Genomic DNA, 25,541 nt, shown 5'->3' on the forward strand with positions numbered 1-25,541 from the left:
TTAATATAACCATCTGAGCATCCTAAATGAGGTATGCACATTTTACCCCATGACCAGGGCTTCTAATTGAATGCAGTTAAAACACGCTCCTCAATAAAAAATTACACATCTTCTTTTGAGCTTAATGAAAGAAGCTCCTGCCTCCAGGCTTGATCTGAAGGCTGTGTTGCAGCCTCGCTTTGCTCTCCAGCCCTAGAGAACTCTTGTGCTCAGAGCAAGCCACCTTTGCAGTAAAGGGCGAGTGGATGCTAAGCAAACATCAGGGCTTCTCAGATGGGTGAAAACTGGGAGCTCACTCAGAAAAGTTACTCTTTAGTTTGATCAAGAAATCTGTCATCACGTACTCTGGCTGGTGAAGAGGTGATAAAATCACTCAGCTTTGGGACACAGAGTGGTTCTCTCAAATTTAAATCAGATGGAAAGAGAGACAACTTGTTTTCAAAAGTAGTTAGGCTCTCAGCAAGGATGATGAGCCTTCTCATTTTTGTGTAGTTGCAAACTGAGCATGTTTAAGAGTCTGCATACAGCGCTGAACGACCAGCATACTTTTGTTATGAACTTATGGTGCATCACAGCTCTGTGCCCTCACAAGCACAACAATGAGGAGACCTGGTGCTGCTGTCCATGTGTGCATGCAGTGCTCCACTTCGCTCTGAAGCTATCTACATGAGTTGACGCACAAGCATGAAGATGAGTCACAGATGGCTCGATTAGTGTTGGAAACTCAGTGCAGATCTGAACAAGTTTTGGATGCTTCCCACCATGCATACTTCACTTTCTGTCTCACTGCAGAGCCTGCTGTGCGAATGCTTTAAAGGTTAACGCAGAGAAAGGGCTGTGCTTTGGAAAAGAGAATGAACCATCCTCCTCAAATGCAGGTAATGGGAAAAGAAGACCCAAGTTTAAGCTGTGGTGATGCAGGTTCAAGTTAGGTCTTGGGGTAAACTCCTGCTGAAAGACCGATTCTCCATCGCTACAGGGCGCAGGAGCTATCAGACAATTATCTGTCAGGACAGACAGGATGGACGTGGTTGTGGCTGCCCGTTAGAAGACATCTTGAAACCCTTTCCAACTTTGTCATTCCAGGAAAGGAAATCAGCCTACCAGCACCTTAATCCTGCGTGGCACTGAAGGTGCACCCCAAGAAGACATACTCTTACAGGTCAAGTCCACACACAGCAATTACTGAAATAGCAATCTAAGAAACCACCTTAACATTGCTGTAACCTTTCAGCAGGCTCAGAACTTGTACTTCTACAAGGAAACATCCCCATGAGCATCACCTGCATGAGACAAAGTTTTGTTTGAGGGTGAACAGACTGGATTAAAACTGCTGCGACCCCATGCAGCAAAACATCGATCTAGTGTATACCATTCTGACCGGTCAAATTCATCCCCTGAATTGTTACGGGGTAACTTCAGTCTAACAGAATTCATGCCAGATGGGGTATCATATGTCTTCCTGCCGTCAGTGTAAAACATGAAGCCAATATAAACACTATATAGCATGTTCTAGCTAATTCAACACAAAGCAACAGCGCGCACACACCTGATCTGGATCACATTTGTCCTGCCAGGTGATTTTGCAATACACAAGCAGAGCGTTAGTGATGTGGAATCCTAACCTCATCTATCGCCCTCTCAGATGCTTGGCTGACAAGCCCTCATCCAGTGTTTCCTTCTCAAAAAACTCTTCACACCACTTCAAGCTCACGTGCGGCGTTCAGAGATACCACTACAGTCCTGACAAGTTATTCACGGTGAGTTTTCCCACTCTCAAGCAATCAATCCATATGTACAGGCAGAGCCTGTAGGGAAAGGGATTTATGTCTCTTAGCAGAGATGCATGAAACAGCACTGAAGCTCAGCACCATGGCGTAAACCCATCCCACAGAAGAGTCCCAGCCATAGCCCCTTGCTACAGTCCTTCAGCTAGGGCTCAAAAACATGCGGGATGTAGCAAAGGCACCCTTCCCCTCCACACATTTCCTCATGTGTGCCCTGACAGCACCTTCCCCTTCTCCCTGAGGACAATTCAGTTTGGGTGAGGGCCAACTCCTGTTACCCCCATGGCCACAGGCAAACCTGCTGCCCCGCTGTAAGCCAGCTAGGACAACAGTGTTGGATTTGCCTGAGCTTCAAAATAAATGCCACACCTTACCTGAAATACCCCAGCACGCCTAGGGAGCAGAAGAAGCCAGGCCCAATTCTCCTCTCTCCCCATGCTGGAATCTCCAGCCCTATGGGATGTTTCTCCCTGGCCTTCACACACCTCTGCTGCGATCTGATTCCTCAGAGCCCAAACATTTGGCCTTAACACTAGAAACTATCATCCCTGTTGGCCTTGAGACCATGGAAAGGTCCAGAGATGCCCCAAGCGCCACCTCCTGATGGCAGTGCAGTTATCAGGTGAGGACTTGACTAGTTTATACAGCAGAAAATTGGAAGTGGAATGTGTTTAACCCCACCTTACACACACAAACACATACCAAATGCACAGTTGCGAATGCCTAGGGCTTGTTTAAAAAATAAGCGGCCTCTTGTTTCAGAGTTAGCTGGTCGTTTTACCACAGAAACTCCTGTATCTGCACCTGCAAGTATTTAAAATTCTCAAGCCTTCTTGTTTTTGTTGTATCCGCCTTCTGTTTTTTTCGAACCGTTATGTTACAATTGAGCTGGATTTTCAAGCTCTTCTCCACAGGGACGAGGCCACCAGGTGACCCAGAGCGTGGACAGCCAGCCAAAACTCTGTGGAGACGGGATGTGAAGAGGTAGGGTGTGGGGAGAAAGCCCTAAGTGGAAGCAGGATGCCAGAGGCCCTGAGAAAATCTCTAAACTGGAGGTTGGATGGTATTAAATGGGTGGAGAGGAAGGAAAAGTTCAAGGAGAAGGACGTTACCTGATGTTACTGATAGTAAAGCTATGGCTAAATGGACCACGTGCCTCCTCTGCACATGGAGCGACCACTCCATGAGTTTCTTTCTGATAACCACAATAGCTGGGAAAAGTATACTAAAGCAACCCAAAGGAACATCAGCTGTTCTTCAGGTCCAGGGTAGAAGGAGGATTCTTCAAGGCCAAGCAGGACTGGGAAACAAAAGCAGTGACTGCATTAGTCGTGCACCAGTTGGTCCTGTAAGAGAAGCCAAGTTTCTACCCTGCACGGCTTCCCTGTGCTCTGGTGTGCAGCTGAGCCCCTGCAGTCCACAGGGTGGATGTTTTAGTGCCTGGCTCTTTTTAAATGGCACATGTTAAGAGCTTTGAATTAACAGGTGCATAAAAACTGTCAAAAAACACTTAGCTCTCAAGACAGTCTGTCGGTTGTATTAAAAATATGGTTTTATGTAACCACATTCTCTCAACACTCGCTGGGTATTACAGCATGGGAAAGTCACTCGCCCTTTCCAAATGAAAGCAGCGATGTTTAAACTCTCCCACAGAAAAAGGAAAAAAAAAAAAAAAAAAAAAAAAGAGAAAGCCTACGATTCCTCAGATCTTGCCAGGGAATTGCTCTTGCTGTCCCAAACAAAGGCAGATTTCTTCCGGTAAAATAGGACTGGCCTAAAGATCCGCAGGAGAGGCAAGCACCCCAGCAGGTCACAAGGCAGTGTCTTGCAGCTCTACTGAGTTGGAATTGGGGGATTTTGACAACTGAATGGAAGATGTCTCACTTTCCGACTGAGATGTTATCTGAGATGTTATCTGTATGCTGTAAGCTTGGTCTGATTTAAGAACTAAGCAAAGAAACAGTTTAACAGAGGCTTAGAGCAAAAAAAGCTATTTGCACCCACAGTGCAGAACAGGTTCTCAAATGGTTTTAGTTCTCATTCTCGCCTTAGTTGCCAGTCCCGAACATCTGGGATCCCAGAAACAAAAGCATCAGGTTTCCAGAGAGGAGAGAGTTGTAAGACACAGGTCTAGGAGAATTTTTAAAACTCTCAAAAGCATTTTTGAAATCAGTTCCCTTTTAAATATGTGGCAAATACATTAAAGTGGGCTTTGGATTAAAGTTTTATTGCCTCTTGATAAAAGCCATTCGCACCTTTGATGTGTTTGTGGATGGCAGCCATCCCAAATGCCTCCCCCAGGCCTCGCCCCCATCAGGAAGTCTCCCTTTGGCTCTCTCCAGGATTGCCCAGATGGGTTATCATCTGTCACCTCTCCAGAGGTGACCAACTCAAAACAGACCCCTCTGGGGTCGCCGACATGGTGACAGCAAAGATTTCTGAGTGCCAGTATTTAGGGTGTAATGGTTAAATGCGTGTGACCCAAAAGCACAGAAGTGGGAAGAACAGCAGGGACCTGGGCTTCTGAAGCTGGCTCTGATTTTATTTCTAGTGAGTTTCAGTTCTTTGAATCAAAGCATTCACAGTACCACCTTGTGCTCACCCACCTTCTGCTCAGCCTAATGCCTCCAAGGAGCCCTGGTTCGATGCCTAGCCTGGAGGACAGATGGGTCCAGAAAGTTTCTCGGCAGCTGCTGGAAAGAGGAAGCAAAACTGGTGGAAGGGGAAAACCTGGTGTCTTGGGAGGGTTTGAGCAATGAGCCTGAAGCATTGCAGGCACTGTGGGCAGAGGAGATAGACGAGGTCTCAAAAAGCGAATCATGTGTCCCCTCTATGAGAAGCAGGTTTAGCTTTGTGGATGTCAAGGCCAGAAGGGTGGGAGCATCATGAGTATCCAAGCATGACATTCTGTAAGTTCCAGGCCAACGCAAGTACCCTCCTAGCTTCTTGGGTTCTGCCAGTGAGAGCATCACCCCCAAGAGATTCATAAAGGGACTGTCACTGACAGTACCAGATATGCTGAGCAAGTCCAGGAGCGGGAGCCTGCCTGCTTGGCAGTGCTGGCTTCCTGCAGAGCTGGTTAGTGTCAGTGAGACTGATGGACACTCCACAGTAGTTAGGGGATGCAGTGGGATGTCACAGAGAAAAGTACATGGCTAAATATTTTGATTTGAGGAAAGCAGAAAAGAAAACAAGTGGTATTTTAGCAGACTGGTTAAAAAAAAAAAAAAAAAAAAAAAAAAAAGAGAAAAAAAGAGAGAGAAAAAAAGTGAGAGAGAGATCTGGAGGCAAGAAGAAAATCCTGCAGAGAACCAGGCCTGACTTTTTAAACAGCTGCAAGATGTTCTTCTTGGAGGATCAGAGAAGCATGTTAGAAAAATGCTGGAATGGACCTAGTTCTTTATGAGCACATCCTTATGCCAAATAGCATTATCTTCTCTGCCATGAAGCTAACCACCAAAACGTGGGACCAGCTGCAGCTCACACGATAGTGAAGATAGAGGCACAGCCCCCAGGATACCACCAGCACTGCAGGCAATGGAATATGCACAATCAGCAACAAGACTCATCACTTAAACAGCTACAAAACTCCCCAGAACATGATGCAGGGTTTTGTGTGAGACTGAGAAACCTAATCCCGATCCAAATCGGGAAACTTTAAAAAAGATGATGTCTGAATTGTATTAACCCATCCTTGGGACAGAGGATCTGTCTGCGCTGGAAATAGGAAAAGTGACTTGAGCCTGCAAAGACACAGCTATGTCACTCTAGCTCACGTTGCAAAGACGGTGAGAATACTCAGCACAGATTTCAGCACAGGCACACAGCGTGGGTCTCCAGGGAGTTACAAAGCTTGTTGCCCAAGCTACCAACCTTTGGAATAGCCAACCTGTTACCCATCCACATGGTGAAAGGGAGAAAGCAAGATAACACTTGCCAAGATAGCATCTGCAGGACCCCTAGCTCCATCCCTTGGTGAAGGAGTCACACCAACGGTGAGCTGCTGTTACCTGCTACCTAGGAACGACTCCCATGGCTCTACACAACAGCTGCAATCAGAGCAAAGACCCATTACTGCTGACCAAGAAAAGAAATGCTAGAGAGACATTTGAAGTGCCAGATCCAGCACTGATAACAACATGAGAGGCTCACACCACACGATCGATCATCTGTTCAAATGCATTACCGGCACCGCTAACTGCTTCAGAGAAGAGTAAGAATTTCTGCATGGGGAAAGCCAGAGAGGCCCATCATTCAGTGAGTTATTTATGGCCCACGTTTCACCTTTATTACACACAGCAGTCAAGCTTGGTGTGGTGTTTTTTCTCCTATTCATCTCCAGCACTCAAGAGTCAGATGCAGGGAAGGCCACTGCTTCAGGCCATGCACGATTTGGGTGAGTCGTGTTTCTGCTCCTTTATTCAGCTCCCTTTCCACATCCTCTCCCATTTTTCAAGATGTAAGAGACTGGAGAAGCATCCTGAGCCCTGCAGCTTTCACACTGAATGATTTATATCCACTCCAATGGAATCACAAGGCACAACATGGGTTCTCCTAGCTCTTGGGGTTTCATTCTTTTCTGTGAAGCATCTCTAAGTTTTTCTGTGGATGCCTGCTCAGATGGATCCCAGTGCTCCACCAGAAGACGGGGCTGAACTGTGCTGGCAGGCCCCCATCCCATTTCAATTATCCAGCAGTCTCTGGAAAGCAGCACAGGCCTTACATTGCATAGCCCTCGAAAGGTTTTGGCTTGGCTACCCAGAGTAAAAGCGCAGTGCCTGGCTCGCAGACGTGTTTTCCAGTCCTGGATGTCACGTTGAAAGGCATCCCAACTGGTGCTAAGTTTTCTGAGCTCGTGCCACCAACCATTTCCTATTCAACAGGCCGCTGTCCCCAGCCTCTGAAGGATGGTGTGACACAGGCTGCTGAGACTGCTCGATCCCTGCCAGCACCGCAGTACTTACGGCACAAGACCTTTTTCTTCCAGTTATCACCTCTCACACATGTGCCAGGTGTGAGAGCCGATTCAGACACTAAAACCCAGCTCCGGTGGTGTGGAAAAATAAAATCACTGGCAGATCAGCCCAACAAGCAGGTGGGAGTGGTACGGACAGAGGCAGGAGAGACAAGGTACTAAACCTGCCCAATGCTCCCGAGCGCCTCATTATGCTGATTTATGTCTAGCTAATTGAGAAAATGACTCTAACTACACAATCCAGGCCCTAATTCAGAAAGGCCCAACCTTTTTAGTGTCTCTACCCACATCTTAAAAGGCATGATTTAAACCCTGTAACTAACAGGCTGCCAAAGGCAAGGATTTGAAGGATCTGATGTCCTGTGATGCCGAGGGGGTGAGGCTTGGCTAACTTCTCTCGTTACTTGGTCTTTCTCCACTGACGTACAAGTTTGCTGCTGGAACATAAATCAGGGGAAATGATGAAGGAAACCAGTCTCATGCCCCATCAAAGGAGCCAACACTCGCTTTAATAGGACCACGCAGACAAGCCTAAATAGGGCACTTAACAAGCATGTGGTTTCGATTATACCAGCCTACATCTCTACACCATTTGCATCGCCACTGGTGAAACCCTTTGGTCCCTTGTAGCCCACACCTGCCCACATGCACAGAGATAGAAAAGGGCCATGATATAATACCAAAGTGTCAAACATAGGATTTTGGGGCTGAATCAGGCCTGCAGAAAAACTTTATCTAGCTCTTGACCACTGTATGAACCTTTATACACAGCTAGGGCAGAGCAGAGAGATGCCTTAGCTAGTCTTGACCCAAGCCACCATGTCTACACAGAAACTCACCCAAGCACTGAACAGGCCAGGACTGAAAGCTGCTTGCAGACCCCACAAAGGGAAGTCCGGTAAAGTAGCAGGCCGCAGGCTGGGACAATCCACATCACAGAGGTTTTCATCCTTTTTTGAACCTTTACAAAGAACAGAAAGTCTATAGATCCTACTGTCCTAAACAAAAAATGCAGAACAGAGTGAACCCCTAGCATGGGAAGCAATTTGGTAGTGCTCTGCCCCTTCCTTTGGATCCAGAACTTCCCCCAAATTGAATAACTTTCCCATCAGCGATCCTTCCTAGCACATTCTTAACACTGCTTATCAGAAAAGGCACTACTCCAGCCACTAGCCCAGTCACTGCTTTTCACTCTCGCTAGTCTATCCTCGTTGTGTTTAGATGGGATACAGGCTCAAAGGAAAGGCTCCAGTACATTGCAGAAGGTATTAGGAAGAGGCATGGCTGACTGAGAACTTAAGTCTCTCCCCAGACAGCTACCCTAAGCTGAAGTCTCCTGAGAGCCTAACTTCAGCTGGCTGGATACACAATCAGATTGGGGATTGTCCAAGTGTTTTACACCACGCACTAGACATCCATGGGAACCCTACACTGCTGGAGTTATGTGATTTTGTCTCAGCCATGACCATCTGTGCTCATTTAAGCATTTCTTGACAGAGGAGGGAGCGTTAATCCCAACATCCTGGCCAAACTGCAACACGGGCAATTACATTGTGCTTTGTAACGTTCTCACAGTGGTACACATCGGTGTTTTCTACTTCCTCCCATAATGGCAACGCTGTGGCCCAACAGAAATGCCTACACTGCCGCAGGAGAAGGCCAGTCCCCCGTGATGAGCCGTGCAACGTTACCGTCAGGTATCACGCATTTCTCCACATCCAGATTTCTACCTGTATGTGCACGAGGCCCTCTCTTAAAATTTGCCTGCCCATTCCTGACGTAGGCTGACTTTTGCAGTTTTCCACTTTTCTGGAGAGAGACAATACGCTGAGTGGACAGTGCACCTGCCTTTGATGCACTCCAGCAGCAGCAGAACCAAACACAGTAAAACGCATCGACTACTGCAAAGGTAGAAATGGTTTTTGCTTGAAGAGCCTCAATTCCAACTGTTCGGTTTCCTTCAAGGAAAAAAAACAACCCTTTTGTTGCACCAAAATCATCTCCTGGCATTTCTGACCGGCACACATGTTGTTACAATTACGACTGGACTGCTTGGCTCCGGGATAGGCGGAATGTTAAACCGGCACACTGGCACCCATCAAAACATTTGCGAATTTCCAAAGTGGAACTGACACCATGGTAGTGGTTTATATCACACGTCAGAGAAAGGCTTCATAACTCAGATCAAACAATTTAACTCTTGAGCTTCCTGTCTAGGGAGAGCAACCAAATGCGAGGCCGCCTATTGTTATTTCATATGGTTTTTCATATGGCTTCCAGCCAGTTTGCTTTGTATTGCAAGCTCAGAAGTTAAACACAGATAGAACTGGCCAGAACTTCGATGAGGAACTAGTAAGAGAAACTGCTGATTCTAAGAATAACATTTTCCCCAAGAGGCACAAACAGTACCAGCCCTATCAGGATGGCACACGAGAATTTTTCATCTTTTAAGCCTTTCAGGTGGATATAAACTTACTCCCTTCTAGGAAACTCATATTCCTAAGTGATTGACAAAAACATCTTCAGGCTTATATTTTCCACCTTATTTTTGGTTTGAGGAATTCACACAGGACTTGTATCATAACAAGGTGCAATCAGTAGGACTATTTCAACATGCTAGCCTACCAGAGACCCACAAATTGCATGCAAAAGTGTATGCATTTGCATTTTGTAAATACCATTACAATTCAAATCTTCTGTCAGATGCTCTTCTTTATGTCCCCCGATGGGCTGAACGCAACTGTAATGAGGAACAGACCTATCCACTAGACCTTAAGATTCTCTTGAGGAGCAACTGGGGACAGCTGCAGAGGATGGAAACACAAATGGTACAATTAAATTATTATTGCACTTACTGGTATCCAGTTTTGAAAACCAAAATTGGGTTGCTATAAGCTGCTCTGCAATTGCAGACAGAGCCAAAGAAGTCAGTCACATTTTTTTCAAAATACAATCAAATATTTGTTTTTTAGGTCAACTTGTTTCAGCATTAATAACAAGGAACACAGTGTATCAGCAACACAGCAGCGCTTCATGTTATTCCAAAGTTTGCGTTGGAGTTTTCTAACTTGAATCAGCCCTGATCATGTGTGGCTTCTCTAGAAAAAGATTTATCCTTCTTTCTCCCATGTACAGGAGAAAGTTTTCCTGTGGATTTTCCACTGCTACCTTGGGCCACAGTTAGTTGAAAAAATTCCTGCCAAACGGTATGCTGCCATGTCTTTGCTCCATACATTTTTATGTTTTGGAACAGCTTTCTTCAAGGTTTTCCTTTCATAGAGGGAAGTTGCCAAAGGACGTATCTGATTCCACCATTTATCACCTCCTGTGGAAAAACAGTCTTGGATGCATGCATTAGTATCAGATATCAAAACTGAAAGCAAAGACACTGCACAGAAGATGCACTGATTTATTAATAGAATAAAAATGTAGTGACACGTTTTTTCCACTATTAAAGCCATAGAGACAATCGGTGTCCTGTTTATATACTTGACGGCGTCGTTCAGCAACTCATTCATAAATTCTGACACGTTCAGCTCAGGTACTACAGAAAACACTTCCACAATGAAAGCAGCCTTCCTCTGTTACAAAGTGGATAGCTATGAATGCTGTCCCCAAGGTTTGCAGCTGCATCAGTCTATGGGAGGTTTTCATATGTCCTCTATTTGAATTCCTGAGACTTCCTCCACCTGGAATAGCTTTTTAAAGCCTTTCAACAACAACAGGAAAATAGCTGAACTTCTTGTGGGGTACAAACCCACTCTTCAGGCAAGAGAATGCATTGATCATTACATGACAACAGGCTCAATTCCAATATAATGTTGGGATTATTCATTACACGGTCCCTGGTGATTATCGGTATTTTGAGGCAACGACAATAACGAAAAACACTTATAAAGAAAGAGCTTTAATCATAATGCTCTCTCTTCTGTGTTTCTACTTCTACATTGTAGATTCTGCCATGTCTTAAACTGTCGCCCACCATCTTATTTAAACCATAGCTGCGGTGAGTTCGTAGACAATTTGTTACGAACATGTAGCTTTGTGTGATCTAGTATTATCTGAAAGAAACAGGCAAAGTGATAAATAGGAAATACTACAATTAACTTCGCAATTTGCCTCAATAGGTGAATTTCCTTTCAATCAGGTACAGGAAAGAATATCAGCTATGAAGATATTTAAAGCATGTGCTTGGGTTTGACAGGATTAAAAACCGTTGAAAACTGATGCTTTATGCATACAACGGAAGATAAGCATCCTATCGCATTTGTCAGGAGAAAAGCATGTTTAAAAGCAGCATAAGTGAGTAAGTTGCAATGTTTTCTCCTGTAGATACGTATCTCTTGCACACTATTTGGAACAGGTATCTGTGATATCAATACACAGAAGAGCCTTTGGAAACACCCTACTCTTCACCTTTGAGTATCCTGATTCAAGAAGGTACAAAGCCCTACGAAGAGGGCATTAGAACATGAAGCTAAAAAAAACAGAATGATGAGGACAGATGGTGAACCCCAAAAAAAGGGTTCTGTAAAAGAAAACCAAAAGAGCCTGTAAAATTTGAAACAAAATTAAAGGAAAAGAGAGATGAAGTGCATATTACTGGCACTGCAGAAGCCGAGAGATAACATACAGCCCACAAGCCCGCAGAGAGTTATTTAATCCATAACCGGATGGCTTATCTGAATGCAGTAGTCATGTATCAGAGCAAGCTAGGGAGTTTCCCGGAGTCTCATTTACTGCTTGAGGCTGGCTGTCCATTTTGGAGAGGGATTTGGTACCAGAGTTTTCAGACTGCAATTGTTCAGAGATAGCAGGAGAAGCAACAACACGGTTAGCATGCTCACTGTCCTTTGCTGGAACACTGGGAGTGGGGTTTTCCTTAGCCAGCCCAGCATGACCGTGCGACTGGCTGACTTGTCTCCCTGCTTCTGCCTCCTGCTGCTGCAGCATCCGCTCCACCTCTATCTCAAGTTCCAGATTTTCCTCATCTGCCTCCACTTCCAGCTGCTGCATTAACTCCTCCAGCTTCCTGGCCTTGCGGAGTTCGTTCTGCTGTATGATTGTGCACAGGTGCTCCGTGAGGTGCTCCTTAATCTCTGTCTTGTGTTGGAGGTCCAGCTTGGCTGCCACGTACTCTGACTCAGCCTTATCATACCGCTTCCTGCAAAATTATCATCATTTCTCATGCGTTAGTTCTCAAAGCACTTTTTACAATCCAACACACGGACAGATACTTTAAGCATCCCTGAAATGCAATGTGCTCTGAATGCTTTATGCCAGTGATTTCAAGACATGCTGTTAAATTAGTTGAAAGGGGGGAAAAAAAAGTGTGAATAGATCAAATCTCCTCCTCTTGACGCATTAGCCTCCATTGGTGCTGCATTCTAAGAGTTAATTTGCTTGTCTGAAATAACATGGATTGAATCACGAGCAAGAGTTTTTACTGCCTGTTTTAAGAGATGCATCACTAACACCAGAAAGAAACCACCAGAAGTTGTAGTGTTTTCACACTTTAAACGAACAACTAGCCAGTGAACTGGAACGCTGCAAAAAAGTTTTGTGTTCTCCTAATCCACCCAACGGATACAGATGCTACAGCAGTGCTACACACATTGACACTCAGAGCCCGTCTAGAAGCTTACACTCTGGCCACCCAGATACACAATCAGCAAATCATGAGCGGCACAGACTGACACAGCATATGACATCAATAGCGATCACAACTTTTGCATGGCAGCAGATGTAGAATTTTATTGTGAGCATCCCCCCAACACACCCCTCCTGCCAATTTGCACTTCCTGTCATGACAAATACAGCAAAAAGGAAATATTCCAAATGTTTATTGAAGTCAATGCATCCCCTATATCTAGCACATTAATGGTTGGTGTCCACATTAGTGATGCATCTTCAACCACAATCAGTGAAACTGTATATTAATTTTAATTATTAGAGAGAGGAATGCTATCTTGCTCATCAGCAAAGGAACATGCAAAGGTTTTTGCAGGATGACTATGTAAAGTACCTTACAAAGCATTCATAAAACCAGTGTTAGTGAGGTAGTTGAATAAAGAATCCAGCTCTTTTATAAAACCACATTCAAGTATCTGGTTAAACAGAGCAACAGAAAGACAGGAGAGTGCTTTTGCTTAGGGAAACAGAAGGAAAAAAGACAAAATATTTCCCAAATATGTTCTCCTATATAATAATCACTAAACTTCTACCAAGCTGTAAAGGCTGTGTCTGCAGCGGGCAGTTGATGCCCACTTCCACTTCCCTTACAATAAAGTAAAGATTTTCCTGGGCCAGGTATCCGTAACAGAAGAGCCAACGTTATACTGGAAATTTCTCCATAATTAAACCTCTGGGCTGAATTCACACATCATCTTCACACCATAATTAAGAAAACTCCATTCCACAGCAATTATCAGATGCCCATAACCATGTGCTCAGAATTAGTTAACATTGTACTTCTTGACCCACTGAAAAAAAAAGGGGGGCTTTAGCCCTAAAATAGAAGGTAAAGACCAAAAAATTGCTTTCAAAGATGCCACTTAAAAGTAAATCAGCTTTGTCTCATAATGCACAAAAACTGCAGCACTGGAATGATGTAACTCACATTTCCAAATCCCTCCCTCACAAAAACAAAGACTTACTAAGTTCATCAAAATCATTAAATACATTGGAAAGCTCATCCTCTTTGTCCTACCAATATCTCCTTTTATTATCTTCATTAAAATCTGCTTTCCAGAAGCCAGAGCTGGTTGTTAAATGCTCTTTTGCCATTAAGCATTTCAAATAGACATGTTGTTACAAAATTCTGCTAAGGAAATCTGGAGGAGCATCTAACAGTTTTAGAGACCAGAGTTAAACCTAAAATACATTGAAATGCCTTCCCACTTGAGGTTCTGAAATTCAGTATTTATATGCCCTCAGCTACTGAAACTACAGCTAATCTTAGATATTTCAAATGATAATTATGCAAAAGAAATCCTTATTTTTTAGCTACCACTGCTATTTTTTTAAAAGACTAATTGCCGTGTTTATTGGCCTGTGGTCAACATATAGCAGGATTCATAAGGAGAAAAAGAAGTTTAACACATTGAATCATGAACCAAAAACCGCAACTGAACATTTCCATTTTATTAAATGGCTACATAAACATGCTGATGTTTATCTACTGATGTTGTGGTTTACCCACAACTAATAGGGTGTTCCGACTAATTTCTTGCATTTAAGGAACTCATCAGAACCAGAGTGATTAAAGGCACATTGCGAAGGGTGAAAGCTTACTTCTTTCCTTAAATTTTTCATTCCAATTCCAAAAGCTATTCAGTAGTATTATATGTTTTAAGCTTAATTGGTCCCATTGATTCTAACAAGACCAGAGCTGTCATCAGCAGGAGTTTCCCTGAAAAGGACTTTCATTTTAGGACTTAAAAAAAAAAAACAACAGAAACAAACAATTATTTTCCCTGAGAATAAACAACCTTGAAACAATAAAGCAGGGCTTATGGACAACTGCATGGCTAAAGCAGGCAGTATGTCTCATGACTGCATGAAGTCGGAGAGCACAGTCTGCAGTCACAAAACCTACTCCATTTCTCAGATTCCAAGGAAAAAATGAGGAAATGAAAGCTTTTACCTCAGGATTCCAAAGCCCCACAGACTGTCCACTTTAAGTACACATTATTACAATGACTTAAGATGATCTTTCAAGGTCCCTTCCAATCCCTAACATTCTGTGCTAAGTCCGTTACTGCTTCAGTAGCATGAAACTGCTTTTGCTCCCTCTGCTCTGGGAGGGCTATTCCCTCCTCCCTGTCAGCCACTTACCGGGCATAGGAGTAGTCTAAGCTGGCTTGATCAATGCGGTTCCGCAGGATGCCGATGTCAGCAGACACCATGTCATCCAGAGCTTGTAACTCCTTCTGAATCCTTTTTAGCTTCACTGTTTCAGCTTGAGTTCTTTTGGATCTGCAAAAGGAAGGTACATGTTTTTTCTTTACAAGCCTCTTTTCTTGACATAATGTGCCTCACTTCATTTCCAAAGCAACTGCCTTCTTTAAGAGCTACTCAGAAGGCTTCTTCTTTATGGTCTAAGACTTTTGATCTTATTTAATATCCACAGGGATCTAAAGTGCCTGCTATTAAAGAACTACAACAAAATTACGTAATGACCATAATCAAAGTGCCTAAAATGGATTGTGTTTCTTTCACTGGAGAAACACACAAGAAGCTGCTGTATCTAAGTAGTTCTCAGCATAAGGAAACAGGAAATGGCTTGGGGAGGGGAGCGAGAGGGGGAAGGGTGTTTAGCCCTGCAAATATCCCCTTTCAAAGACGACCAGTTACCAGGGGCCAAAAAGTCACCTAACCTAAGCTTGATTTCCATTTTGTAAAATTATTCCCAAAAGCCCTAGCCAAATCCCACTGAAGTCAATGGAAAGTTTTACATCAAACACAAAGGATTGCAACCAAGCCTGTGCAACCTTTGTCAACTCTGAATATTCATTCCTAAGGGCAGCAAGCTTTGATGGACTTCACTCCCAAGCAAACCACATAACTTTTAACAAGATTTTACACCAGGTCACTTTGTGACTGTCATTCATCACCACGAGCACAAACGTGCTTTTCACTGCTTTACACCGACAGCAGGTACTTGAAAAGCAAAAGTAGATAATGTAGAATGTGAAACCATCTCTCATTAGACCAGCTGATGCAGGTAGACAGGGAGAGACATCCTGTAGTACTGCCTAGAGCCTGAAAAAGACCTTTGAATCTCAGACACAGCTCCCTAGCAATCACCTTCTAGGTCCTCCTCTCCCTCCTTATGCCAGCCTGGTGGTCACACCCATGTTTGCTGTCCCACAGTGACTCAGACCAAATTCACTTGTATTTTATTTCTGCCTGGCAAAGGAAAACAAAACCTTCAGAAACTCAAAGAGAATCTCCTGCACTGTACAGCCCACATTCATGTTTGCTACCCAAGAGCTTTACTGGGCAGAACATAATTGTGTCTGGGTGAAGACTGCAAGCCTGACAACTGCACGTGTCCTTCCTCAATCCTGCGTTATCGGCTCTCCATATCAGACCTTATCTGCCTTACAAACCTTGCCTTACTTGCAGTCTTCACTACCTGGCTGGACAGCACTGTACAGTACCTTAAAGTCTGGTCATCAGAAGAACAAGAGCTAAAAATTGGGAGAAAAAATGATTTTCTTTATATTTTAATCAGCCAAGGGTAAAATGTCTCTTAAACTTTAAGTTGGTGGTCATCTCCTTTCAACGTTACTTTCACATACTTATAAGACAGACACATAGAACAGAGAGGGAGGGACGAGTGAGATTTAAACAAGACAATATGGATTAAAAGATGGATTAAAAGCAAACCCTTTCTCAGCCTCAGGCCACGTCACAGCACAGCTCCTTACCTCTCAGCAATAGCTTTGGCCAGGAGTGCCTTCTTGCGTTTATTCTTCTCTTCTATCAGCCGCTGCTCTTGTTGGAGGATTTCCCATCGCGATTTTTCCTGCCTGCTCATTGACAAAAAGGTCAAAATTAATCCCAAGTTCAGTTCGCTCCCTGTCTTCCACACCCCGCCCCCAACACAAATATTCACCATCTTATTTCCTGGAGCAAGCTCTGAAAATGCCAAAGGAACAATAAACAGGTTTCCCTTCTGAGGAAAGAAGAATGACCTGTAAGAAGCCATTCAGACCAATAAAACATTTTCAGATGAAATCTGCTGATCAGAACAAAAATCCTCATAAGCAAATAAGCGGCTGCTTAATTCAAGTTTGCTGAAAGAAAGAGCATATGGCACTTGTTCAGCATTGGATGCGATTTTTCATTTAAAGGATGTACTTCACCGCTAGGTAAAAGCGGTTTCAGGTTTCTTCTAGCTGCTATAAATTATCTGTTTAGTTTGCCAATGCAGCCTCTTCTTTTGGATTTTTTTTTTCCTCTATAAAACAGATACTCTCACAGTTCTGCTTTACAATACAGACCCCAAATAATTAAACTGATATAAATGAAGGGCAGGTAAAAATGACAATGAAATTGAGAAAGAACAAGTCACTTTCACCACCTTTGCCTTCTCCTAAGGAGTCTGTTCCAAAGCCTTGCTTGGCTTTAAAATGCCAAAGTAACTCAGCTGTGTTTATTTTAACAATCATTTCTGCACAAGAATCTCTCTTCAGGCTTCTCCTCACCACCCTATTCCTAAAACCACACAGAGAAAAATATTTTTGGTAAGATTTAAATCTGACTGCAGAGGCTGAGACGAATTCAGCAGATCCAGGGGGCGGCTGCAGCAGCTAAACGTCATTTGCTCCCTGCACAGCAAAAAGCTTCAGCTATCTTCCCAGTCAGAAAACGTCTGTGTTTTTCAGCACCAGGAAAGGGCTGACCAGCCAGTACCCCTGGTGAGCAGCAGCCACGTGAATAATTTGGTGCTGATCTTCTGGCGAAGGGAGAGCTATGTGCAGGTAGGTGATCCCAGCCAGGCAGCATGGCCAGCAGCTGCTGCCTCTCCAGAGATATTTGTGCGACACAGAACCTCTTGCAAATGAGCTCAAGGCTGCAGCAGCATTATCCAAGAGTTTTAAAAATCTATTATATGCCCTAGAAAAAGAATTTGCCTTTGGTTCTCATACTTGGCTTTAAAGACAAGAGAATCCTATGCATAACTACACATGCACTTAGGAAAAAAATAGCACTTGGATACAGAGAGGAAGAAAAAGATGAAAAAGGTAAAAACCAAGTCATCTCACATGGGAAATTCTGCCCTGTCTGGCATTTGGACAGCAGCCGCCTTTTACAGGCCACTGTCTCTATTTGGATGCTGAACAAAGTGACTGCCGCATGCAATCAAACTGCCGGACACCCCTCTGGGGGCTGATGCACAGGGTGAGGACTTGAATCACAAGATACAGAACTGTTTAAAACAGAAATTTTCTCTCCTTCTCAAAGCAGTAGTAAAAATTCCACAGCGATATGGTGAAGAGGAACACAAGTCACTAGTTCTACCACATCTACTCCCCAAAGGTACAGCTACTTTCCCTTGTGGACACTGGCTTCTCTGCCCAGTGCGACACAAGTGAGGTTAGGTCTTCATAAATCAGTAAGACAGCCCCACAGTTTGGGTGCTTCATGATCTATAGTCCCAGTGCCAGAGGAAAATATTTGAAGAAGGAACAGTCCTTATCTGCATAGATTACAGGAGGGAATTTGGCATTAGGTCAGGTTTAACCCAGCTAGAGATGAAAAGCAGAGTTCAGTGCAAAGGAAGCAAACACGAGCTCTCAAACCTCCCTGTTAGATACAGGAAAGTTCAATACTGAATTTCACTTTACTGTGGAGGAAAAGAAAGAACCCATACGGAATGAGATCCATCGCCCAATTCTACTGACTTACTAACAATTCCACTTTCTTTTTTTCCACTTTGGCGTTTGGCTTTGCAGGGAGGTTCTGGGCACTGTCACTGCCATTGCAGGGATCCGACGGTGTTGGTTCCTTTTGCTGCTCTCTGCCGTCACGTTGCTTTTGATCCCCCGCTGAAGGACAGTGAGGTGGCGATGCAGGCTGCTGAGGATGACCAGGTTGACGTTTCGGCGCAGAGAGCAGCTGCTCGGGAGGCACAGAGGCTGCTCCACCCTGCAGCCCCAGCTTCTGACATTGCTGCTGGAGGGCTCTTTCTCGTTGCAACTGCTTCCTGTTCTTATTTGCGGGGTGGGGACGACGCTGCTGCTCCGACGGTTCAGATGAATCTATTGATGGATGAGGAGAAGTGGAATTAAAAGCAGGCCGTGAGATCAAAGACAGGCTCTGTAAATTAAACTTGGCAAGCAAAATGGACTAGTCCAACCTATGGCTAAGATATGCCTGGGTACCAAGGGAAGGCACCCCGAGGAAAACCCAGGAACCCGTGAATGTTTTGTTAGTCTAAAAATCGCGAGTTCCAGAGCACTTGAAACGAAGGTAGGGAGAGATAAGGGGCTTGGACTAGGGGCAGCCGGGGGGGGGAGCACGGTTAACTCCCACCACCCCCAGACGCTGCGGCCGGCCCCGGGCCCCTCAGAGTCCCTCTGAGCGCCAAGGCCCCCCTCAGGGTCCCCTCAGAGCCCCCCAGGACCCCCTCAGGGACCCTCAGAGACCCCCCGAACCTCCCCCAGGCCCTCTCAGGGCCCCCCCAGAGCCCCCCAAACTCTCCGCAGGGTCCCCCCTGCCCCCACCCGGGCGCAGGCCCCGCAGCTGCCGCAGCTCCTCCTGCGAGAAGCCGGCCCAGGCCCCGTCACCGGCCATGGCGCTTCCTCCTTCCGCTCGCGGGGTCCTCAGAGCAAGGACCCGAGGTTGCCCCTCAGCCGCCGCCGCCGCCGCTCGCCCGGCCTCAGGCAAAGCCGCGGACAGCCCCAGGCGGCAGCGCGGGGCGGTGGGGAAAAGGGCTTCGCGTTGCCATGGCAACGTGGCGGGAAGATGGCGGCCGGGGCGGGGGGGGGGGGGGGGGGGCTGGTGGGGCGCTGGCACCGCTGAGGACCGGGCTCCCGGGGAAGCTGGAAAATAAAAGTCCTGAAAATAAAATAATAAAATAAAGCTGAGAATAAAGATTTAAAAACAAAACAAGTAAAGAAAAAAAGCAAAACCGAGGCCCAACTGATGAGGCTTAAGTTAAGATGGGGAGCCACTCCTCAATAAAGGGAGGTTCAAGAAGCATCACCACGACCCTCATGGCATTTGTAACCCCGAGTTAGGCAGTTTGTAAGGACCAGGAAGACTTTTTCTCTAGAGTGTCCGAAAGCTGCACTTGTATGGTACAGAAAGCACATCTTAGGGACACATACAGTAAGGGAGCCAAGGGCACGTGCACGGCTAGATGTTGACGTACTTTAATTACTTACAGGGATAACACTGAGGTAGTTGGCAAGGAAAAGGAGCATTTTCCCATACTGATGTTTTGAGCTTCTGTTTTGACCATTTTGCTGCTGGAAGTATAAATGATCATAGTGAGATAACATTCAGCCCGCATCTGCCCTCTGCTTCCCTGTTCTCTGCCAAGTGATTGCAGAGTCCCAGCCTACACACAGTTTCAGAGAAAAATAAAATAAAATAAAAAATAACAAAAACGGATGATTCCAATAGTAACCAAGACAGGTATCCATCCCAGGGAGGGATGGGCTCCTGAGGTAGCACATCGCTGCCACACTTCTGAGAAGGAACCAGACAGTGAATGACGTGACGACATGGAGCGAGGCTCTTGGCAAAGCCTGCCTGCAGGAGTGGCTCACCCAGTGTTAGCTCAGCTCGAACTGGGGAGCTGGAAACGCTCACAGACTGCTAGCTTTTAGCTGAACATTCAGTTAGGATAAACTTCTTAGCCAGACCTCTCAAATCTTAAATATTAATAATTTTACCACCACGCGCATGAGGATTCACGTGCATACTTCCATCCCTAAGTAGAAACTGAACAAGTCCTGCCACATGCAGCAATATTTGCTCACTAGCCATGGGAGCATGCATTTTTTCCAGCCAGCCCAAACTCTTGCGGCTGCTTGAAGCCTATCAGAGGTCGAGCAGACGAGTTTACCTCCCACTGGGAGAAAGTCGGGTGGAACACACGAGCCCCAGGCTTAGCTGAAGCAGTCCAGAGGGCTGGAGGCTTGAATAATACATCATCAGCAATAAAAAGGGGACATTTTCAGTGCCTAACCACATCCCTCGCGGTTTCCAATCTGTGAGGGATTAGTCAAGCTCTGAAGTTTTGCTATGTCCCTGAGCAAGCTCGTTACGCGACGATCATGTATGACTTAGCAATTTATCGCAGCAGCGCTTCTAACAGCTCCTGCGTGACTAACACATCCCATAAATACCAGCCCTGGTCAGAGGAGACATGGTCCTGAACTGCCACTCACAGGCAGGTGTTAAGCATTTCTGCTAGGACTTGGCTGAGCACCTTTGGGGAGCAGATGTGTCACCATTTTTCCACCAGCAGCTTGGCTGTAGGCCTTGAGGTGAAAGAGAGCTCGCAGACACCCAGCGGAGGGCAAGTGGGGCATGGTTGTCTCCATTCTGCGCAGGATGGACCTTCAGGCAGGATTTTGGCTTCCCTTGGGAATCTTTACCAAGCACAAAAGAGACTGAACAAGAATGGTAATCTAGCCTTGACTCATATGCTCTCAAACTCCTGGAAGCCCAGATGGCAGAACTAGGTGTCAGCTTGAATTTATGATGAATTACTATTGACCAGCTTCACAAGAACATGTAGACACCTAATTCTCTTTTAGATGCCTGCACAGGAATTTCAATTTTATCCTGGTACCTAAAATCACGGCAATGGGCTGTGCTGAAACCAAAGATACCAAATGAAGGAGCTTCGCAAAGTACAAACTCCAGACCTCATTCCTGAACCTTAGTTCTTTCTTCTCTTCCAAGTTTTAATGCTGCAAACAAAAATGAAGCACCATATTCTCTTTATTGCAGCAGATATTCCAGGCATAAAACTCCCATGTGCTTTATAGAAAAAGTATAAAGACTTTTGAGTTGTTAACTATAATGCTATAGGCAAAGCAGCAATCCACTTTAACAGTTTCCATCAGCCAAACGTTTAATTACCAGCCATTGGGCCAGCCTTCTCCAGGAACAATTATAACACAGTGAAGTCATTTCACAGGGCATTTACCAGCAGCAGACTTAGAAAACAGAGGCTGTCCGTGTTCCCTGGCTGATTAAAGGCCTGTGAGCATAACATGAAACTGAATATTTGACACCTAGGAATAAAGTATTTTCTGAGCAAACACAGGCTGGATGAAGAGAAAATAGAAACCTTATTTTCCATCCCCACTTCAGAAAAGAGATGATGGACAACTCAAACCATGACAAAAAAAAAAAAAAAAAAAAAGCAGTAACGCAAACCTTCCTTTTACATCTGGGACCAGATTAGGCTTCAGTGTCATTTTGTGATTTGACAGCTATCTGATGAGCAGACCTGGTGATGTCTGTGACTGCTGCATCCGTTTTCTGTTGGTCTATTTGGCCTGGAGCCTGCTGGCTCTGGAAGCAGCAAGTAGCATCAGATCACAAAAATATTTTTTCTTCTGAGACTCCCAAATCAGTGTGGACATGTCATCACAGACCGGCAAATCCGACTCTTTAGGGCAGACCTCAGGGTCAGACCTCAGCTGACATTTCAACCCAGGACAGACGCAATTTGTACTGGGACATAACTTCAATTTGCATCGGTTTAGTTCATACTGATTTTTTTCTTTTCTTTTCTTTTTTTTAAGTGCCAAATAAGCTCTTCCTGCAAGGGTCTCCCTGACTTAGACATACATATTTAATCGGATTCTGCTCCCCGTTCTGCACACTGTCGCAGTAACACTCAAAGCAACACGATCCCGGTAAATGGCTGAACCATAACATGAGATGGAAAGGCATGAATATGGCAGGACAATTTCCTTCCTGATTGTGTTTCAGACCCTGTCGTGAGTTCCCAGGAACTGTGATATGCAATTAATGAGGCCTGGGGAAATACCATCCTGAAAGAAATTAATGCAAAAATTCCTAAATCCCTTTATTTACTTTTTACTGAGAAAATATACCAAACTATATCCAGGCAAATACTATCCCACTTTTTACTGGAGGATAAGTGAGGACAACTTATTCAGAAGAATCGCCTTGTCCAACCACACAAGGCTACTCTGTGAGCAAGGAGCAAGCCCCCCCTTTTGAGAATGATTTAACTCATTAATTTCTTCTTTAAGGGATGCTTTTGACATCCAAGCTATGGAAATTTAGTTTGCTGATTCTCAGCAGTACTATCCAGGAAGGTTCTGAGCCTGAGATGAGTAATTAATTTCTTAGCGTGGCATTGAAAGCAAGAGGGCCCTTGAGGTGCAGAAGCGACCAGCAGCCATGCACTAAACTGCACCTCTTCTGCATCCCAGTGAAGGCAACTGAGGTTTTTCTGTTGTCCAGCAGGCTATGGATTAGATTCTGCATTGGGAACCCAGAGCTCAGCCCATGGCAGGATGTGGCTCTGAGTGCAATGAGATAATCGCTGTATTACAGTTTCTCAGCTTTGGGATAGGCTAACAGTGAGTGCTGCGTGTCTTACTCTGCCTCTTGGCTGCTTTAATCTGAACACAAAGCTACAGCCAGTGATTTAAGCCCATGCAGCAGCACGAGAACACAGCCCTACTGTGCCACTGCCTGCTGTACTGCAAGGGATGGGCTGGCAAATTTATGCAAAAATGCAAATATATCTAATGGGAATAGTGTTTTCAGTGTAAAACGAATTCTCATCCTGCAATGAGAAAGCCAAATTAAAAATCACAGCATTATTCTCTCTCTTCAGTTTCTGTTCTCCTAAGCTGCCCAGCGGGATCAAGTCAACACCATCATTTCTGGCACCACAGCAGTCTTGGTTTGTAAGAATTTCTTAGAGGGAAACAGAAATCCACTTATCTAAAGAGCTACCAGGTGAAAAAACTACATGGGAAAACTGCTTCTTAAACCATATAAACCAATGGTTTTCAACATCTTTTGATTTGTGGATCTTTATTGCATTTTCTAGTGAAGAGGCAGACTCTTATATAGCAAATTTAAGGCTGTGACCTGCCTCCTCTGCGTTACCATTCACAGAGACCTAAGGGGCAATCTCCTGACCCGTGAGGTTTGAAACCACAGTTATTATACTTTTAAAGGGTCAAGTTTTACTTCTCATATCCCAGTGAAGAGGGAGCAAGTCCTCCCAGCAGATTTCTCTCTTCTTGGCAATGCAGCCACTGCTGCCCTGCAGGGAGAGTGGCACTGCACCAAATGAAAAAGTCTTCGTACAGCCAGAGGCATGGGATGTGAGCACACAGTGTAAGGCTGTGGAAGTCCCCCATGTTCTCCAGTATCAACCTCTGCTTTTGTCCTTGAGAAAAGTTCAGTTTTGCAAAAACAAAATCCAAACTGAAAGAGAACTGAGCATACAATGAGCATTTCCTCTTAAAACAAACAAACAAAAAAATAATAATAAAAAAGTTTTTACATACACTTTGGGGTCTCTGTTTCTTCAATGAGAATTGTTAAGACAAATTTTCCATAAAACATATTTTATTAATTTCTTGCCTTAAGATGTTCGTGTGAAAAAAAAAAAAAAAAAAAGATATCTAAAAAGGATTAAAAGCTGCCAAAAATAAAAGTAACTTCAGAAAAAAGCTGGCAAAATAAGATTCATCCTGACCATAAATTCCCCAAAGATTATGAATTTACTGCTTTGGATGGCAAAGCTAGAGCTCAGCAGTAAAACAAGTGGAAGCATGGAACTGAGCAATTATTCTAATATATATTTTCTTACAGCTAAAGCAATATTTTTGGAGCTAATAGCTTGTAAAAAATTATCTAGAAAGTATCTTTTTATGTCTCCAAAAGAATACTCTTTAAAAACCAATTTAAATATTTCATGACAGTTCTGTAATACTTCTAACTGCATTGCTCAATATAAAAGTCATAATTCAAACATCTACACAGGAAAATTAGAAAGCAATTGCTTTAATTCTAACCATTTGTGTTAAAAATTGTAATCTTAATGGTAATCTTAACTGTCAAAACAGTTGATAAAACTAGAGATTTGAAGAGAAATTTGCTAAATGTTTGTTATTTTTGGCATAGAAAGAGTTATTAGAACCACTGCACTAAACAAATTGTATTTCATGGAACAAATATATTGTTACATGCTCAAGTGAATGAACTGTGGTTGTTTAGTCTGGGTGGGAGAGAATTGTGGGGGAGAAGACATGATAATAGTCTTTAAACATAGAAAATGCAGCTATGAAGAAGCACGGGTAATCAGTTTTCAGTGTCCATGGTGGATAGGTGGAGAAGGATGATGATTATGAGGAGGGGCTTCCCAGCAGTTAGGGCAGCAAAATGTTGAGAGGATTGGCTACAGAAGAGCACAGGGTGTCCATCACCAGCTATTTTTAAGAATAAACATCTGTTGGGCAAGAAAGAGGAAAGGTCGATGCAGCCTTGGGACAACGAGATGTGGTTTTCAGTGGTTTCAGATGTGTGCATCCCCACACAAGTTCTGGAGGAGATGGAAACCCAGAGATGCCCCGTGGGCCCAGGCCACTGTACAACATTTTTGACCTTTGCTGAATAATTTTTGTTGGCTTGTTGGAAAATCAGCCTTGTTCCCATGACCGTGATGCTTCCCACACCATTCCCACCTCTGCCTACTGCTGTCACGGCCCCGTCACCCTGCTCGCAGACACACACCGCCGGCTGTGCCATCCCTGCTCCTGGCCAGCTCTTCACCTCCTGCCTCCTCTGCAAAGTCAGCGTGGGAAATCATCATCTTCTCAAGGACTAGTGTTTGCCAACCCCCAGAGCCAGCAGTAGGCTATTAAATGACGTGAAAATCATGCCAAATATCCCCTAGCCCAGCTCAATGCCACTGCAATTCAGCAAGCTGGGCTTAGACAACTTATTTCTGTGCATGAGATGGTGGTGGCCTTCAGGGAGTGATGGGGACCCTGCTCCTATCCTGCTGTGTCCCCACAGGTAGCCCTGGAATCCTGCTGTGCTGGTGCAATAAAGATGTAGTGCTGAATCAGTTTGCACTCTTTGGCTCATTTTTGGTCCAGATGGCTGAAGGGATGCTCACACCAGGAGGTTTGGCTGGGCTTCTCAGGCCCCAGCAAACAGGATCGATAATGCCAAGTAAGGTGATGTATCCAGCCCCAAAGGAGGATGTGTGACAACCCCTACGTGTCTGCAAAACAAGCTCACCT

General features: G+C 44.6%; 1 protein-coding gene across 5 annotated transcripts in view; it reads right to left on the reverse strand.

The window, feature by feature from the left end:
* The window catches only part of GORAB (golgin, RAB6 interacting), a 30,506-nt gene extending 11,377 nt beyond the window's left edge, over positions 1-19,129 (reverse strand). For 2 of the 5 annotated variants that reach the window (XM_035333328.1, XM_035333329.1), the window contains exons 1-4: positions 18,999-19,129; positions 18,185-18,533; positions 16,197-16,298; positions 14,599-14,739 (exon numbers count right to left, since the gene is read on the reverse strand). In XM_035333328.1, coding sequence (XP_035189219.1) covers positions 14,599-14,739; positions 16,197-16,298; positions 18,185-18,533; positions 18,999-19,068 — 662 coding nt within the window. In that variant the 5' untranslated portion in view covers positions 19,069-19,129. Of the gene's footprint in view, positions 1-10,151; positions 11,927-14,594; positions 14,740-16,196; positions 16,299-18,180; positions 18,534-18,998 lie in introns of those variants that run through there. The other 3 variants (XM_035333327.1, XM_035333331.1, XM_035333330.1) reach the window with 3 other exon arrangements.
* Between the last annotated feature and the right edge of the window lie 6,412 nt (positions 19,130-25,541).

The sequence above is a fragment of the Oxyura jamaicensis genome, chromosome 8 (genome assembly GCF_011077185.1).
Source record: "Oxyura jamaicensis isolate SHBP4307 breed ruddy duck chromosome 8, BPBGC_Ojam_1.0, whole genome shotgun sequence".
NCBI classification, from domain to species: domain Eukaryota; kingdom Metazoa; phylum Chordata; class Aves; order Anseriformes; family Anatidae; genus Oxyura; species Oxyura jamaicensis.